Raw genomic sequence first — 18201 nt, forward strand, 5'->3', positions numbered from 1 at the left:
ACTGGCTGGTGACCTTCACCCTGGGAGGGGACTGCTTAGTGCCAGCTGACCTCAGGTTGAGCCAGCCCACAGCTGCCCTGACCACTGGGGGGTCTCTTTAAATCTCATGCCTGCTTTATTGGGAAAGGACAACAGTCACCTCACCATCACCATAAGGACTTCCCTGCTGAGCAAGGAAGGGCTCTGCCATGCAAGGAGGTGTGACAGAGGGATGAAGAGAGGAGATTGGAGATTCATGTTTTCCCAGTGTGTCTGGGACCTTCGGCCCCACCTCTGCCTCACCCCCTAGCTGGTCAGCCATGCTGGGCGCCACCACATGCAATGATCCCACCTCCACGACGGGTATTTCTTGGTACCAGGGGCAGAACCACACATGCAGGTGGTCTCATGCACCGTGGCCCCTCACTCCCTGTGCAGGCAGGCGGGCATTGCAGCAAGAACCCTGGGCAGCACATGGCTCAGAGGTGGCCTTGTCTAACATCACTGTCCATGGAGACCATCCCAGGAGCCCCCTGCTTCACCTTTTCCTAGCTCAGCTGCTCCCTCGCTCCTACACAGGCTTCAAAAAAGGCTGTCAAGTGTGGCCTTGGGCCTGTCTCCTGGCTGTATAGGGAACACAGGCCTTTCCCAGGACTGCAGGTCTCCCTCGGGAGGACCTTGCTGGCCGTGACGCGCTGGCCATGGCTCTAGGAATTGAGAGGATATCCCATGGATATGGAGGAAGTCCTTGGCGGGTCAATGTCCACACTCAGCCCTCAGCCACCACTGGAGGAGCCACAGGAAAGTGTAGCTGGATTTGGGAGGGAGCCGGGTTGGTTCTGTGTACTTGGTAGCTGTCCTAAACTCGGGTCAGCCCTCAGTGGGGTTGGTGGCTATGAGCCCATGAAGATGTCCTAGAGCCACCGAGATCTCAGAGGATCTAAGCCCCCGCTTCTAGTGGGAATCTGGCAGCACCATCAGGAAGAGCAGGTTGAAATCATCTCTCCCTGTTGTGGGGTGTAGGACCAGTTGGGAAGGGTCCTAGAAAGAAGCCATGAGAACAGGCCTTCAAATTTACCTGGATACTGAAGTCACCCTCACCCCGCTCTAGGGGAGACAGAATGTAGGGACTCTGCAGCAGACCACCAGCTCCGCCTACCCCAAGGAGGGACCAACCATTGGTCTCACGGTTCCCTGGGGACAGCCTCCCTACCTCACGGCTGCCCTTACATTCAGAACCCCCAGCAGAAGGTCGGGTGGTTCCTTGTGAGGTCAAAGTGTCTCCAGACTCCTAGACCCCAGAGGCCAGGATGCAGTCTCAGCCAAATGTTCCCAGGGCGTGGTGTGGCCACTGGCTGCCTAGCCAGCCCCTCCATCACCGATGATGGAATGGGTTGGGGGGGGCTGCCTCCCTGCCCTCGAGCGGACTTTGCTGAGCTGTGACCATGGTGGGAGCTGGGCTCCCGGGGGTGGGGGACCTGCCAGCCTCTGGGGTGGCTCTGGGAGACCTGGCCAGCAGCTGCGTGCAGCAGGGGGGCTGCATGCCAACAGGAGGGAGGGGCAGGAGCGGGTGGACACTGGGCAAGACACATCTACCTTGTTCCACCAGCCCCATGGTGGTGCCGGAGGCCGCGGTGGACATTGTGGCCGGAGCGGTGGTCTGTCTGCCCACTGTTAGCACCAGGTTAGAGACGAAGGGAGGGAGGGGGTGGACACGGACGGGGTGAGGGGCGAGGTGAGAAAAGAGAAGAGACAAAGGAAGCAGAAGAAGATTAGAGTTAAAGTTTAGGTGGTAGATGGCTCCAGAATCCCTTTCTCAGGAGAGTGAAACAAGACTGGGCCGATTGACAACGAACGAAAAGCCTTTGCCTCCTTTCTCCTTAGAACACCCCTGTGGGGCTTCTTGTGCCCAGGGGGGGTGTACTGGGCATACAGCAGACAGGACAGTCCCATTAGTATTGATGTGACCCGCAAGTACAGCATCACAGCAAAGTAACAGGAAGGGAGCAGGGGTGCCAGAGGTGGAAGGACAAGGAAGGATGACCACAGACGCTTTACACACTTAGTGTCAGACGACGAAGAAGCCACAGGCAAAGCTGTCTGGGCACCGGGATGGATGCAGCAAACTGCGCCCTGTAGGTCTCTAACAGACCCTCAAGACTTCATCTTCCCACTAGACACCCTGAGCAACCAGGGTAGGAAGCTTGTTTACAACTCACAGGGAGGTCTATGCGACGACTTCACACTCAGTGCCCCTCCCCCATCTCCCCATCACAGCACTGGAAACAAAGAGGCAGGGCTGCCCAACAGACACCTGCACAGACACACGTGGCAGGCCAGGTGGTGGGCAGCAGAGACATTGGGCATCAGGTAAGGGACACAAGACCCAACATGACAGAGACAGGGCAGGCGCTGGCAGAGCCTGATGGCTGGTTGCCCATGAAGGGGCAAGTAAGTCTTGGAGCAGAGGGCAGAGGCTGGCACAGGCTGGCTTGGTGGAAAGGGACGGAGGGACTAACAACGGGCATTCTGCCATGCGCCACCTGCTGGGCAAGGTGGCAAGGGATCCTCCCTGGAGAAGAGTGTCTCACCTGAGAAATTCCTGGTGGCCAGCATGGTGGTGAGGATGGCCCCCTGAGGAGAGACAGAGCCAGGACTGCCCGTTAGCACCCCCTACTGGCTTCTGGCCAGAAGACCCCTGCCCTCCAGCTTGCAGGCTCAATGTTTGTGAGTGGCAATTTCACGTTAAGAGGGGTGCCCTCTGTGCCTGGGGCCACGAGAACACTTGGGGCAGTTTGCAGAGTTAAACACATCTGGTCTGGAACTTGAAGACGAGCAATGAAGGAGGGGGAGGGGTTCCTTCTGCTGCTGGGTCAACTGCAGGCATGGCTGACACATCACTCCCAGGGTTCATGGGTTCAGCGCTGGGGGCTGAGTGGTGCCTCACCTTGAGCTTCCTCCTGGCATTGAATTTCTTCAGACATTCCACAGTCTCTTGTCTGTGCATCATGGAGGCCACTGTAGAACGTTGCTGTGGGGAAAGGGGAGGTCACAGACAGCAAGGAGCTCAAGAGAGGCTCTGACACAGGGGCCTTCACTGCCCTCAAAGCCATCAGCGCCTCCCAGGCCAAAAGCCACCAAGAACACCCAGAGGACCCCAGAATCTATCTTGGGGTCCTTACCACGCCTACTAGGCAAAAAGGACAACTTACGCAGACCCATGGGTGCTTCAGGGCTTCATGGGCCGTGATGCGCTTGGCAGGGTTGATAGTCAGCATCTGATTGATGAGGTTTTTTGCCTCAGGGGTGACGGTGTCCCACTCAGGGGATGGGAACTGTGGATGTAGACAATGCACAGAGGCTGAAGCCCCCCTTCTCAGGCAAAAACCCGGAGACATAGCCAGGGCATAGCCACAGACACCCCTCGCCCCCGCTGGCACACACTCACGTCATAGGCCCCAGCCTTGATCTGCTGGTACAGCTTGTGTTGGTCCTCGTCCCAAAACGGTGGGTAGCCCACCAGCAGGATGTACAGGATCACCCCTGTGGACAGGGGTGTGAGCAACCAGGCCCTGGGGGCCACAGCGTCCCTTCAGCCCTTCCCTAACAGCCCTTCCTGCTTTATATCCAGGCTACCTCACCAGGGTGCCCAGCCAAGCCAGCTGGGAGCCCAGGGGAGACCCACATTCAAGAAGTGGCCCTGCCAGATGGTCTGGCAACCTGGACAGCCCCCAACCCCTGCATTCCTGGCCATGCTGCTGTGGCCCAGGGCAGGAGGAGCCAGCCTACACACTCCAGAATGGAGCTAGTCAGCCTACAAATGCCCTGAAACACCCCTGCACACTCGCCACCCACCACTCCACACACGGGTCTCACCACATGCCCAGATGTCCACAGGCTTGCCATAGGCCTCTTTCCGCAGAACCTCAGGGGACAGGTAGCCTGGCGTGCCAGCAAACCCTGGGGAGGAGAAGAGGACGTGAAGGATTGTACAGGGCTGCCTGAACCCCTCCCCTCCCCATTGGGGAACTTACCAAACCATGCCTGCTGGTCCCCCTGGACCTCAATGGCGAGGCCGAAGTCTGCCAGCTTCACGGCGGCCCCTTTGCACTTGCTAGCCAGGAGCAGGTTCTCGGGCTACAGCAGGGTGGTGGCCATGAGGGCATGACATTTACACCCAAGGCAGTCACAAGACAGAGATGACAGCAGTTTGCAGGACAGCAGTCTACCCGTCTAACACTGCCCACCCCCTTACATGGACATCTCGGATATGGCTGAGCCCTAAGCCTGTACTCTACACCTTCAGTCATCCTGAGGACAAGGATAGCAGCTTTTCAAAGGGAAGATGGCTCTCAACCAAAGCTTGGATCCTTTATATCCCAGAACAGGAGTCTAGAACCAAAAGCTCTGACTCATCCTTCCATGTCAATCCCCACCGCTCTAGGGGCAGGCCATTCAACTATGCAATGCTTGCAGGGCCTGGGGCGGCCCCTGGTGGAAGCACTGCTCAGGTGCAGCTTCTCTTTTCCTAACAGTGCAAGGTGGGTGTGGGGGGACACTACTGAGGGCTCAGCCCTCCCTGCTTCCATGACCCTCCAGGCCAGTAGGACCACATAGCATCAACATGCCCAGGACATCCACGCACCAGGCAGAGTCCCAAGTCTCACCTGGCTCTGGGTAGCACTAGCATACAGAGTAGAAAGGAGGTCCCTGCCCCAACCACCTCTCTCCAGCACTCATGGTAAGGAAAGATAGGTTACTCAATTTAGACCCTGTCCTGAAAAAGCTGCCTCTAGGATTGCTGGGAGAGAGGCTTCCCCTGACCATCCCTGCTGCCTGGCCCTATGGCTGCACTATCTCCTGGTCCTTAAGGTCCAGATGGCCCCACAGTGCTTAAAGTTTGCAAGTTAGGTCACTGCTGCTGGCTGTCCTCACCCTTGACCTTTCGGGGACACGCCCACCAGGCAGCCTCCCAGCATCCCTCTCCTCCCTCTCTTGGACTGCTCCCGTCACACTGTGATCACACTGTGGTGAACAAGCTACGTTTTTGTTTTTTGGGTTTTTTTCCCCCAGTACTAGGCTTGAATTCAGGGCCTGAGCACCGTCTTTGGTTTTTCTCAAGGCTAGCAACTCTACCATTTGAGCCACAGCACCACTTCTGGCTTTTTTCTATGTATGTGGAACCAAGGAATTGAACCTGGTCTTCATGAATGCTAGGCAAGCACTCTACCACTAGGCCAAACTCCTGGCCCCAAACCACTGCTTTTAAGAAGGGACAACAATGTCTGAGATTTTGAATGGTGACAGAGTAGTCCTTGAACTGAAGGTGTGCCAGTGCCACATGAAGAGATGTGCATTTCCAAGCCAGGTGCTCAGACCCCACAGGCAGACTAGAGCTTCCCGGGACCCTGGTTGCAGCCTGCAGAGCAGGCGGGGTCCATGCTGCATGCCTGTTAGAAAGGGGCCTAGAAACCCCCTTCTTCCTGGCTATAGGCATGGCACACTTGGCCTTGTCCTGACTTTGTCAATGTGAGAAGGGCTCTTTAGGCTCCCACATGCAGAAGCTTTGGAGAGGCTTTAGCCATACTGTGCCCTGGGACTAACCAATCTTTTGCACAGAACCTGGAACCTACAGCCCATCTCTGGGCAGCAGAGTGCTGGCAGGGGTTGCTGTAGTTGCCTGCTCTCATCACTGTATCCCCAGTAGTCCTCGGCCAACCTGTGTCCCTACCAGGGCTGCATTGTGATTCAAGTTCAGAGAGACCCTGAGTGTGCATTTGTTGGCAGGCTGTCCCTTCCAGCTCAGGAGAGACTGGACAGGATATGCTGACATCCCACAGACGGACACAGACACAGACACACAGACACACACACGGACAGACAGACAGACACACACATACACATGTAGCCTTAATCTGTACATTCATGTGCATGCACACATGCCTCAGTGTATATGCAGGTGAAAACGGCCTCATGTACAATATTAGAAATAAAATGAATGGTGGTCCATTTTCAAGGCCAGGTCTTAAAGATCCTTAGTGGAAAATAACGAAGGAGCTTGTTTGCACAAAGATCTAGTGGCTTGTTGCAAAGTGCATGTACCTTTAAGGCTCCTAGACCAACAGGATGGGCCATCAGGATGTTAGAAAGTGGCCCACCAGCAGGAGGAAGGGTGGACCATATGAAATGAGGGTGAGTAAAAACTGTGTACATGTCAGAATGCACACACCCAGAGAAGCCTTCCTGCCACAAGAGAAGAAGAAGAGATGGAGACAACCAAAGCCCACTGCATCAAGAGGTGCATGTATTCAAATTTTTCCCACAGAAAAGATTGAGACTTCAGGTATACTCCCTATAGTACTCTGCCAATGAGGAATGGGGGAGGGAGAGTAAAATGCCTTCCAGACTGTTTCAGATGTGCCTGCCAAGATCTCTATGCACCAGTAAAGTCTCACTTCCACTGTACTTGGTGTCTCCAAGTCCATTCTTTGACTGTGTGTTTCTCACCACAGGCAAGTACACACTCACACTTAGCCTCCTCCATGCAAGCCCACACCATGCACATTTACCCACACTCCACTTTTCCCTCACCCATGTCTCCTTCAACACAGGATGCAGGCATGGATGACAGATACCTGACAAAACGGGCAGAAACTCACCTTGAGGTCTCTGTGGACAACCCCCATCTGGTGACAGTGGAGAACAGCCTCCAGGATCTGCTGGATGCAGTGACTGTGGCAAACAGCAGACAGGTTAGGTGGATGGCCTTTGGGTGGTAGGGATGGAGGAGCAGCCAGAGGCACGGCGGGAACAGAGGTGCCACGCAGGAGGCAGTGCTAGACCCATAAAAGTGACTTTCTGGGGAAACACTCTTGCTCCCAGTTTGATCCTCCCCAGACGCAGGATGACTCTGAGCCATAGGGCAGAGAAACTAGGCTGACCTGTACTCTACCAGGCAGGCTGTGGTGATCTCTGGGGACAGGAGGGGCAGGGAGACTGAGGCAGGGAAGGGACAAGCAGGCATGGGCACTCAAGAGCTTCAATAATGTGCTAATACATGTATTATCTCCTTTTAAACAAATGTAAGCATGTTGCCTTGTGGCTTCCACATAAGACAGCTCAGCTTTACCCATGCAGGGTTAGTAAGCTCAGATCCTGGGGGGTTAGGGGACAGGTGTAGGCCCCAGCCAGCAATAGTCGCAGGCCCTTCCAGGACATGCCTAGTGGGGAAGGCTCTTTCCCAGCTGTCTTCCCATACTTGTCCTTTAACACAACAGGTGGCGTGTGTGGCCTCAGCCTTCCATTCCCTGGAGCCAGGTATAAACCCTGTAGGGTCTTATCTAGCCCTCAATCCCTAGGGACAGCTGAGCCCAAGTCCTCTGCCACAGGCTTCCCAGGACAGACTTTCTCTGACCTGCACAGTGAGTGGGGTTTCTCTTGACCTTCCTAGCAGCTGTGCCCCATGCACTGCTGTGCGGAGGCTGTAGTCTCCTATGGGCCTTGGTCCATCCTGGGCACTGTGAAGACTGAGGGCTTCTGGTTTTGACTACAAACCTTTCTTTAAGCTATCTTTGCAGCCAGCACAGGCCTGTCAGCCATTCAGGTTTCCCTCTGCCTGGGCGTTCTTCTTGTGCATAAAGTTGGATTGAGCGTATGGTTGTCTCACTTTTCTGGACACCAGCAGGAGCCCTACACTGGAAATTAGTACCTTTCTGCTGGGTGAGCTTCCGTGTGTGTGTGTGTGTGTGTGTGTGTGTGTGTGTGTGTGTGTGTGTGTGTACAGGAACTGGGGCTTAAACTCAGAACCTCATACTCCCTTAGCTTTTTTTTTTTGCTCAAGGCTAATACTTTACCATTTAAACCATACCTCCACTTCTGGCTCTTTTACTTTTATTATTCAGGAGTTGTACAGAGGGCTTACAATTTCATAAGTCAAGTGATAAGAGCATTTCTTCTTGGACAATATCATCCTATCCTTCACTCCTGGCTTTTTACTGATTAGAAATAAGAGTCAGATTTGTCTGCTGGGGCTGGCTTCAATGAGTAGCTAAGATTATGGCTGTGAGACACCAGAGCCCAGCCTGCCTCAGGTCTTGGCTGAAACTCTGGCCCAAGCATCGCCATGCTGTTCAGTCATGGAAGCTTCCTAGAGAACAATGACCGCCTCATTGTTCTCTAGGAAGCTTCCATGACTGAACAGCCCACATGCTCTGCCTGCTGTCCAGCCCTCCCACCTTCTCCTGCTCCCCCCTTCAGTGGTGCAGGACCCAGAACAGTGCCACAGACTGTTCCAGGTGTCCATGGAATATGGCCCCTACTGCTGAGATCAAGTCTCTCCACCTCACGTGGCCCTCTTGTCATGGTTTAAATCCATGCTAAAAGGGTCACCAATGTTCATGAACAAGGCAAGCCAAGGCTCTCCAGGAGCCTTGTGTCAGGGGTATGCCAGCCGAGATGCTCTGCGTTGACTGGGACACCTTCCCATGCCATGAGCAGCCACCTGGGCACTGTCTACTCTCCATGCTGCTCTGGCCATGATCTCTACCTTCCCCGGGGAGGGCTAGACCTGGAGCTGTATGTCATGTTCTGAGCAGCTTGGAAGTTAAATCTGTAGCCAGACTCACTCCCAAGAATCATCCTCAATATAGGCCCGGTTCTGGATGTCATTCTCACAGTCCAGGTTCTGAGGTACCCCAACGGCAGCAGTCATGTCTCACTGAGTTCCCTTGGAATCTTCCACGAGCTTTGATTTGTTTTGATTTTGGTTTGTTACTTGGGTTGGTCTTGAGCTCCTGGACTAAAGTGATCCTCCCTTTCTAATGTTCTTCTGTTTGTTTTTTAAAAATTATTTTAAAAACAGGTTCTGAAGGTTTTGAACTTTGCTTTTCCTATTTTGTGGAAGACCTGGGTTTCCCCACAAACGCCAAACTTCCAGTCTTGGTTAGAAGTGGGTTCATCTCTAACAGTCATGCCAGTTTTGTGTCCTCTTTTTCCTGAGAGGTTCAGGTGGTTGGCAGACACCGAGAGTTTCGAACACATCTGCAGGACTAGGTCATTGAGTATCGGGGCCATGCTTCCCACCGGGTTTGCTCTAGGGCTTCTGGTCCATGCCTGGGGGCTGATCTTCTCCGTTAGCAATTTAGACTCCAGTCAGGGGAAGCCTTCCACTCTGGGGAAGTCAAGCTCCCTTCCTTTACCATTTGGTAACAATCCATTGGGATCCCCAAGTCAGGCTCCAGGCACCACTGCCTGAGGCCGACATTCCGCTGAGTCCCATCTGCCCTGCTTCTCCTTGCAGGCCCCAGGCTCAGCCAGCACAACCATGGAGGGGCTTCCCTGTGGTCACTGGCCTTGTCTCACTTGCAGGTCCAGCCCAAGAGGGGCCTCTCCACAGGGCTCTGTCAGGCCCCATCTCTTCCATGCAGCTCAGCCTCCAAAATGCCTGCCAGTGTCCTGGCACTCCCTTCCCTCAGGCTGCTCACCCCACCACACAGCATGAATAGTAGGCAGCTTCCACTGGAGCCCCAAACCCCAGAGAAGTGGAGCATGTGTGGGGATAAACAAAATACATGTTATAAGATGGAGCCTCCTTTCTTCTGACCCAAGTTCAGGGGACTTCAAACATTTAAGGCCAACATCTCTAGAGGAATTTGGGGATCTCCGGCTGGTTGCAGGGCCCTTGTAGGGTGGTATAAGGCTATTCTTCCTCCCCCACTGCACTGTCCCAGAGGCTCCTGGGACCCCAACAGCTCAAGCACCTGAGAAGGCCTAGCTCTTCTCCTCCTGAGCCTGTGGCAGGAAGGGCTTCTGCTGCAGACCTGGCCTGCAGGAGGCACCATGGCCACCAGGAGGCACTGCATGTTTGCCAGAGACAGAATGAGGCAGTCTAGGGGAGACTGCCCAGTGGAGGAGTGGCCACTACTCTGGAAGGACAGCCAGTCTGGCTAAGCTGGGAGCGACACCCTGCAGCTCCTCCACCTCTGAGCCCCTCCTGGAGAGCCCCCATGGTCTCCATTTTGTGGGGAGGGGCGTTTGTTCTTTAGTGTCCATCTCGATTCCATGAATGATACTCCATGGATCACAGGGAACCCCCTACCACAGCAGGTGGAAGGAAACTGTACAGTGGAGGAGCCATGGCCACCGGACACTGGTAGGGAGGTAAAAGATGCATTAGATGCCCAACAGATATTTGGAAGGTTCACCAGGACCCCCTCTTCCCAGCAGACAGCCCAACTCCATGACTTTTCCACACAGCTTCTCAGAGCAGAGAGCAACTTCGTGACACTGCCTGCTTCTCTTGTAGGTAAAACAGAAAGGAAAACATCAACTTCCTGTACTCCCAGGGATGGCAAGTCCAGGCTGTTTTACTAAATACCAACAGTTCCCTGAGGCCACCCCTCTGTGCTAGTCTGTCACACGGGCGGCCACTGCCCCTCCCACCTGCTCAGGACCACAAGTCATGGCACTTCCCACCAGCACCCTCTGCAACGGCCATGAAGGGGAAGGGACACGGATGGACACAAAGAACAAATGCAGGTTATGGGAGCTGAGGTTAAGGGAAGGGGGGCTGAGGGTGAGAAAAGAAGGGACAAGGTGGCATGAGGGTCTGAACTTACCTGGCATCAGCTTCGCTGTAGTACTCTCTTGCTACGATATCTTCAAAGAGCTCCCCACCAGTGACCCTGCAAGGAAAGCACATTGCCACATTGCTGTCACCACCACCACCACTACCGTCCTCACTGTCACCACCACCACTACCACCACCATTACCATCACACTGTTACCACCACCACTATCACCACCTCCATCTCCATCACTACCACTATTACCATTATCACCATCACTGCCTCCAATCACCATGCCATCATCACCATCACCACTTCTCATCACCTCCATCATCACATCCCCACCATTTCTCATCATCAGCACTGCTACCTCCACCATCATCACCACCACCATCATCATCATCATCATCATCATCATCATCATCATCATCACCACCACCACCACCATCATCATCACCACCACCATCATCATCATCGTCACCACCACATCCACCCTAGTGCTATGATAACCCAGGGCTAACAGCATCCTCAGGTGCTTACTCATTCACCTGACCTTTGGTATTTCTGTTCTTACCACTGACCATGCTCTGAGTTTCAGGGACAGAAGTGCCTTCTCTAGAGTGGGCAGCACAGGAGTTTCAGCTGGGCTCTCCTGTCTTATGCCTCAGCATTGTGACTAATTCTAGATTTGAAAAGATCTGTTTTCTCCACCTCAGCCCCCCAGTCTAGAGCTGTGTCTGGCCTTCAGGGATGACAAAATCCATGTAGGAATGACTCAAAGGAATGAGGACTGGGTCTCAGTACTGGAGAAAACAAAGCAAGGAAGTGCTGAGTGTGAGCATGCTCCTGCTCCAGGCTAAATACCCCCTAATGACCCTCATGAGGTCCCCAAAGTCCTTCGGTGTGAGGAGCTTCTTAAGCCTCACTTTGTCTCTGGGGGAACTGTGGCCTTTGACTGCTGCTGGAGGGGATGGCAGTCTCAGGGCAATAATCCCTGGCTCACTGAACTGGTCCCGGCCACCTGGCCTGAGCGTCAACGTGCCCCATGTAGAAACAGCAATGTCAGGATGACGTGTGTATGCCCACTCCTGTTCCCTCCACTTCCTCAGGCCACGTGAAGGGCATGAGACCAATTCTAGGTTGCAGCCCCGTCCCACATGGCAGCCACTTCCACTTTCAGATCCAGCTCTTGAACCTATGACACGCCCAAACACAGGCCTGCCAAGCCCCAGGAGCCACAGATTCCCAAACTGCCAAGGGGTGCAGGCCCCTGGAAGGAGATGCCTGCCCATCCAGAAACCTCCCTGGTACACTGCTGCCTTGTCATTTGAGGAGAAGGACTGCAGGCCCTTGGGACTCGCCACCTCCAGCCTCTACACCTAGCTGGCATGGGCTGGGCCAGCCTGGTGAGGCAATTGTCCCACGTGCGCATGACCATACTCACACAGCGCCTCGGACACCTGTTGGAGCCCTGGACAAGGGTCACCCAGAGGCCTCTCTACATCTAGTGGAGGGGGCCTCAGCAAGCCTGCCAGCCTCCAGGCCATGGGATAGTTTCGGGGTATAACCTCAGCTGGGAAGCTGTAGCTGAGCTTGGGGTCAATCTGAGTTACCCAGTTTCTGACAAGGTCTGGAAAAGGGGTGCCTGAGAGGTGACCAAAGCCCTGCAGATACATCCTGGCCTCCCTTGAACGAGGGACCCTTGTGGGTGGAGGCTGCTCAGGCCTGCACACCCCACAGCCTGAGCAGCTGTCCTTTGAGGCTGAGAGGCAGCTTCTAGGAAGTGCTTCCTGTCATCATTTGCCTGTTGCTCAAGGGCAGCAGTGGGAGGCTATAGTAACCATGACAACAGCATCTGGCTTCCTGGGCTGTGTGGCCTGCAGGCTGTAAGGGCAGACCAAGGCCTATGGGCCTCCATCCAGCCCAGGGTCCTGAAGCAGCCTTGATTCACGGACAGCTAAATATAGCACTGCTTAGCGGGAGCTGTCAAGAGTGAGGGAGGTGAGATCATCGCTTCTAAATCCAGCAGGAAGTGCGAGGCGGCACTGGCTCCAGAAGCCTTCTTGCTCAGCTACTGTGTGCGTGCATGTGCGTGCACACACACACACAGTGCAATCAGGCTCACACTCACACAGGCATCCTATCCCTCCAAATCACATGTACTATGGGTACAAACATACATTCACACATATGCACAGGCCCTCCCTGTATGCCTCCCCCGCACATATGTTCTTCCTTCACTTGCTCAGGCACCCACACGCATTAGCACATCCACACATGTGTATGCATGCATGCTCTTACCCACACCAAAGGGCAGCACATTCATACCAGCCAGCATGCGGGCACTGAAGAAGGAAGGGGAATGCTCCCTCTGGTCCTCTCTTCTCTCACTCCCACTGGCCTTCTGCGTGGAGGAGGGGGCCCAGGACATCAGCCCCACCCACAGGAGGCCACTAGATTTGTGCAAAGCCAAAGGGAGTCAAAGGAGGCCAGATTGGGGTGGGGATCCTTAACTCTGACACTTACAGGTCGAAGACCAGATAGTGGAAACCCTCCTCAGAGATGCTGTCATGGAGACGCACTGTGGGAGAAAGAGGCTGTTAGATGCCTGCTGGTAGCACTGGATACAACCACACAGCACCTCCACCCCACCCAGGCACACCTCAACCAGTGTGACCCCTTAGGGAGAGTGCTTCTTCCCCTCATAGCCTGGGGACAGACTGCTGGGTGCACAGCACCAGCCAAAGGATCAGATCCTAAGTTCTGATTTCAGAACCTCAGGCCAGAGGGTGTGGGCACTGTTCTTCTCCCTTCCTCAGGGCCCTTGCTTCTACACTGCATGCAAAGCTGTTGGCTACCTTTTTTTTTTTTTTTTTGCCAGTCCTGGGCTTGAGCTCAGGGCCTGAGCACTGTCCTGGCCCAAAGCTCCCTGTTCCTACACTTTGTTTTTGCCAGTCCTGGAGCTTGACCTCAGGGCTGGCCTGAGCACTGTCCTTGGAATTTTTCAAGGCTAGAGCTCTATCACTTGAGCAACAGCACCACTTCCGGCTTTTTCTATGTATGTGGTACTGAGGAATCAAACCCAGGTCTTCATGCACGCTAGGCAAGCACTCTACCACTAGGTCAAACTCCTGGCCCAAAGCTCTGGCTGTTTCAGGCCTCAGACCTTGTCTGGTGCAGGATGCAAGGAACACAAAATCAAACAGGTAAAGGATGGTGGGGACAGCAGGGCAGTCTCAGCAAAGGGCAGAACCCTCGCCTCCCTTTCCTGAGCTGGAGATGTACTCACACCACACAGAAAGGCTTTCCTCAGAATGACTCACTTTGGACTCTGTTCTTTCTTCCACATTCTGAGTCTGCCCTTTGCTAGAAAGACAACAGGCATGGAGCACTCTGCATGTGTCAACTCAATTAACCTGCCAAGCACCCTGCATGGCTACAGATGAGTGGCACAGAGAGGCTGAGGTCACAGCCCACAAAAGATGGAGGGGAATGTGGATGCAAGGGTTAGTGCTCCAGTGCTCATAGTGCACTGGCCTTGGGCTCTGTGCCACTTGGGACCCCAGCAGGCAGATCTTGGTGGGCTTGCTGTTTCTCAGCCTCTAAGACTGAACCATAAATATAGTTAAGGGTGAAGAACTGCCACCTTCTACCTGGTCCTACAGGCCTCAGGGCCTCAGGCATAAGCAGCCTACTCAGTTCTACTGCCTTCCTGAGAACCATCCATGGTGTACTAGTTTCTAGCTGGCTTCCAGGGCCTTCCCAGGGCCTTGCCTGATAGTCCTTATATCCAGAAATTCTGATCTGGTCTCTGAGGCTCAGACTTTGCCCTACAGATTGCTGAGCTCCAGTGGCTCCAGACCAATGGCCTTTTCCAACACCTACACCTTAGGCACAAAGCCATTCAAGCCCCAAGGGAAACATAGGCTCTGGGTCCCTCCATAGACTAAGAAACGCAGAGCCACCCATCTCAGGCCTCTATGCTGGCTATGTGACTTGGGCCACAGTGGACTCACAGCACTGAGCCTCTGTCTGCTCTTTGTGGAATGGGATGAAAGCACCTACTCATGAGCCATGGTGATGCAACTCCCAGAACATGGTGAACACTAAGAGAACCCCTAGCCTAATTATTGTCATTGTCACCACTGTAGCTAAGTGTGAGGAATCCCAGGTAACTAAGTTGCAGTACTAGAGCCTGGGGCCACTTCTGGAACCAGGCTACTTCCTCAAGTCCAGGACAGAAAGATACAGACTTTGACAACAGCATTGGTCCGGTGAAGACACATGAGGCCGGGGTCTTCCCCATTTCACACCCCATTTCCCAGATCCAGGGACCCTTTCTTCCTCACCTTCCTGGCCCATCCACTCAGAGTTCATGTCCTTCCATATTTCTGGGCCAAGGACAGTTCTCTTTCAAAGGGGTTATCTGGGAGCCACCACTGACCTGCACCAGGCAGAGACCCCTAGCAAGAACTATAAACCTGCAATCCGGGCTCCCACCTCCCCATATCTCCTCTTTGGCTGACTTCTGCCTTACTTAGCCTCAGGGCCTCCCCATCCCCACCTGGTTCACCACTCCACCCAAACTGGCTAGTGTCTCTCTAAGACACAGTGGGCCTCCGCTGCAGCCTCTTTCCACTGCCTGCATGGGGGCTGACACGAGTTTCTCTCCTCTTCCTTCTTACTAGGAACACAGAAGGTCCTGGGGGACCATGAGGAGGAAGGGTCTTCCCCTACTTCATCTCTTGGAGCTCCCAAAGGCAGAGTCTGGGGTGTCTATGCAGTTTACAAAGCAATCTCTTTCCTTCCGGGTGCAGGAAGAATAGGCTGTAGGTGGATTCTGCTGGCCCTCAGGAACAGTGCTGTCTTCTGGCCTCTCAGAGCTGGGTGGGGCTTGAGGTGGGTTCCCCCTCCTTATCAGGAAGCAGAGCTCACAAAGGAGCTACTGGGGGATCTTTGTGGGGTGTGCAGGCAGTGTGCATGTGGACACTTTTTATAAAGTGGGGGGGGAGTGTGTTCATATGTGCATGCACTTGTGTATGTCTTCTAGTCCTGGAGGTTGAACTCAGGGATAGGGTGCTATCCTGAGGAGTTTTTTGTTCAACTCTACTCTCAACCACTTAAGCCACAGTTCCATTTCAGGCTTTTTTTTTTTTTTTTGCCAGTCCTGGGCTTGAGCTCAGGGCCTGAGCACTGCCCTTGGACTTTCTCAAGGCTAGAGCTCTACCACTTGAGCCTCAGCACCACTTCCGGCTTTTTTCTATATATGTGGTACTGAGGAATTGAACCCGGGTCTTCATGCATGCTAGGCAAGCACTGTAACCACTAGGCAAAACTCCCGGTCCCCATTTGAGGCTTTTTGATAGTTAATCGGAGATAAGAATTTCACAGAGTTGCCTGCGTTGGCTGACTCAAGCACACTCCTCAGATCTCAGCCTCCTAAGTAGCTAAGATTACAGGTGGGAGCCACTGGTGCCTGGCTATACATTTTTTTTGTATTTTAACATTTTTAAAATAGGTTCTTATTTTAATGATTTGGAAGAAAACCCAACTAGCACATCAGAACTGTGAATTCACAGACTGGACTGAGCAAAAGAGTGAATTGCCACAAAGGCTATTTAAATGGAAACAGCAGGCAAGTAACACTGATGGCATCCAGCAGTGTCTTCTAAGTCCTGCCGGAAAGCCCTGTGTCCAAAGACACAGTCAAACACAGCTTTCAGGGGGAGAGTTAGGGAGAGGGAGAGGGAGAGAGAGACAGGGTTTCCTCGTTCTCTTCTGCCCCTGCTACTACGCTTCCTCTTTCCCTTCATATGGCACTCTGACTGGGCAGAATTCAGCTATTCATGGGCAAAGAGGTTCCAGGGAACAAAGAAAGAACTATTGGATATAGCCAAATCTCCATGCTCGGCCTTAGTAGCTGTGTGTGTGTGTGTGTGTGTATGCGCACACACACATGCACGCACACGCACGTGCCCATGCTAGTCCTGGTGTTTGAACTCATGGCTTGAGCACTGCCCCTGAGCTTTTGTGCTCAAGGGTAGTGTTCTAGCACTTGAGCCACAGCTCTACTTCCAGCTTTCTTGGTAATTAATTGGGGAAAAGAGTCTCCTGGATTTTCCTGCCTGAGCTGGCTTTGAACCATGAATCTCAGATCTCAGCTCCTGGGTAGCTAACACTACAGAAATGAGCCACCTGTGGTAGGCCTTAATAATATGTGGACAAAAGGCCTACACATGCCAGATGCCAGTGGCTCATGCCTGCCTAGAAAACCCGGAAGTGGCGCTGTGTCTTGCCCTAGCCTTGAGGTGAAGAGCTCAAAGACAGTGTCCAGGCCTAGCGTTCATGCCCCACAACCGACCAAAAGAAGAAGAAAAAGTCCTACTCATGCATTTGCACTAGCTCCCCCATAGGTATGTAAAGGCCTGCTAGCTGGCCGAGCTGCTCTCCAGTGCACCTGTGCTAAGTGGTAAAGGCTTTGGTGTCATTTGCTCTGCAGTGCAGGTCGCCAACATACACATGATCTCAGGCATCATTTACATGACTTCACAAATTGGGAGTCTGCTCAGGAGCGTGTGGGGCTTCCATCAAGGGCTGGATCTACACAGCAGGTGGTGTCAGAAAAGAAGGGTCTCTACAGTTCAGGCCAGTGCCCCTGTGAGTCGCTTTGGCTCCTCCTACCAGGTCCCTGGTAGGAGGCAGGGCAGCTCCATTTTCAGGGGAGAGGGGAGACTGAGCCTCCACCCCTTCACATCTGCCCCCAAAGGACCAGAGTTGGACACAGACGTATGTTATGCATGTGTGCGGCAGGAAGGCACCGGCAGGACCCACCCAGTGACCCAGGAGATCTGAACCGACTGCCCAGGGTCCGCACACACAGGCAAGGAGGGCTGAGAGGTGAATCATTTGGTAAATGCCCACGCCTTCCTGACAGGACCAGATGCCCTGATGCTGGAGATGACGGCAGCCCAGGCATTGGGGCGCCCTTTCCAGGTGCTCAGTCAGTAAATCTCAGACACCACCAGCCAGGGATCCGTGATTCTCAGAAGCGCTCTCCTACCATCCTCTGGGCCACTCACCAATGTTGGAATGCTTCAGCAGGCGACAGATTCGAGCCTCTCTCTCCAGCTTCTGGTGATCTAGGGACAGAAAATCACAAGGCAACACCTGTGATACAGTAGCTGGGGACTCACAGAAGCCATGGCAAGATAGCTCCACAAGGGTGCTGCCAACCCCAAAGCCTAAGGATGTACCCACCCATGGCCTGGTCTCTGGGGCACCCTTCAGGCTGGCTTTACCTGCTGGGTGTGGGCACCTCCTGAACTACAAGTGGCAGCACCTGGGACAGAGACACCCACAGGAGGCAGTGGGTGGATTGATTCTGGGCTGAAAGTTCCCCCTCATGATTCAAAGAACAGATAGTACTGTGTGCTAGTGGTGCAGATTTACTCCTTCACTTATTTGCCTTAATTCCATATTTTTTGGAGCTTTCGTTCTTCTGTGGCAATGGTGGGTTCTATGGACCAATATATCTACCTACCTGCTAATACCACTCTCAATAGGAATAGGCCTTATACGAGCTCTGGAAAGAGGATCATAGAGACCCAAGTCGTCAGACACTTGGACCCTCAGTTCCCAGTAACTTGTGCCCTTCTGG

At 53.7% G+C, this 18201-nt stretch overlaps 1 protein-coding gene across 11 annotated transcripts in view; it reads right to left on the bottom strand.

Moving 5' to 3' along the window:
* The window catches only part of Camk2b (calcium/calmodulin dependent protein kinase II beta), an 87250-nt gene that overhangs the window by 17189 nt on the left and 51860 nt on the right, over positions 1–18201 (bottom strand). For 7 of the 11 annotated variants that reach the window (XM_090332489.1, XM_090332487.1, XM_090332488.1 and 4 more), the window contains exons 3-13: positions 17624–17683; positions 13071–13125; positions 10596–10661; positions 6639–6711; positions 4014–4116; positions 3856–3939; positions 3428–3522; positions 3192–3314; positions 2927–3010; positions 2571–2613; positions 1576–1650 (exon numbers count right to left, since the gene is read on the bottom strand). In XM_090332489.1, coding sequence (XP_090188615.1) covers positions 1576–1650; positions 2571–2613; positions 2927–3010; positions 3192–3314; positions 3428–3522; positions 3856–3939; positions 4014–4116; positions 6639–6711; positions 10596–10661; positions 13071–13125; positions 17624–17683 — 861 coding nt within the window. The remainder of the gene's footprint in view (positions 1–1575; positions 1651–2570; positions 2614–2926; positions 3011–3191; positions 3315–3427; positions 3523–3855; positions 3940–4013; positions 4117–6638; positions 6712–10595; positions 10662–13070; positions 13126–17623; positions 17684–18201) is intronic. The other 4 variants (XM_090332491.1, XM_090332490.1, XM_090332497.1 and 1 more) reach the window with 1 other exon arrangement.

The sequence above is a fragment of the Megascapheus bottae genome, chromosome 5 (assembly GCF_031878675.1).
Source record: "Megascapheus bottae isolate mThoBot1 chromosome 5, mThoBot2.hap1, whole genome shotgun sequence".
Classification (NCBI taxonomy): Eukaryota; Metazoa; Chordata; class Mammalia; order Rodentia; family Geomyidae; genus Megascapheus; species Megascapheus bottae.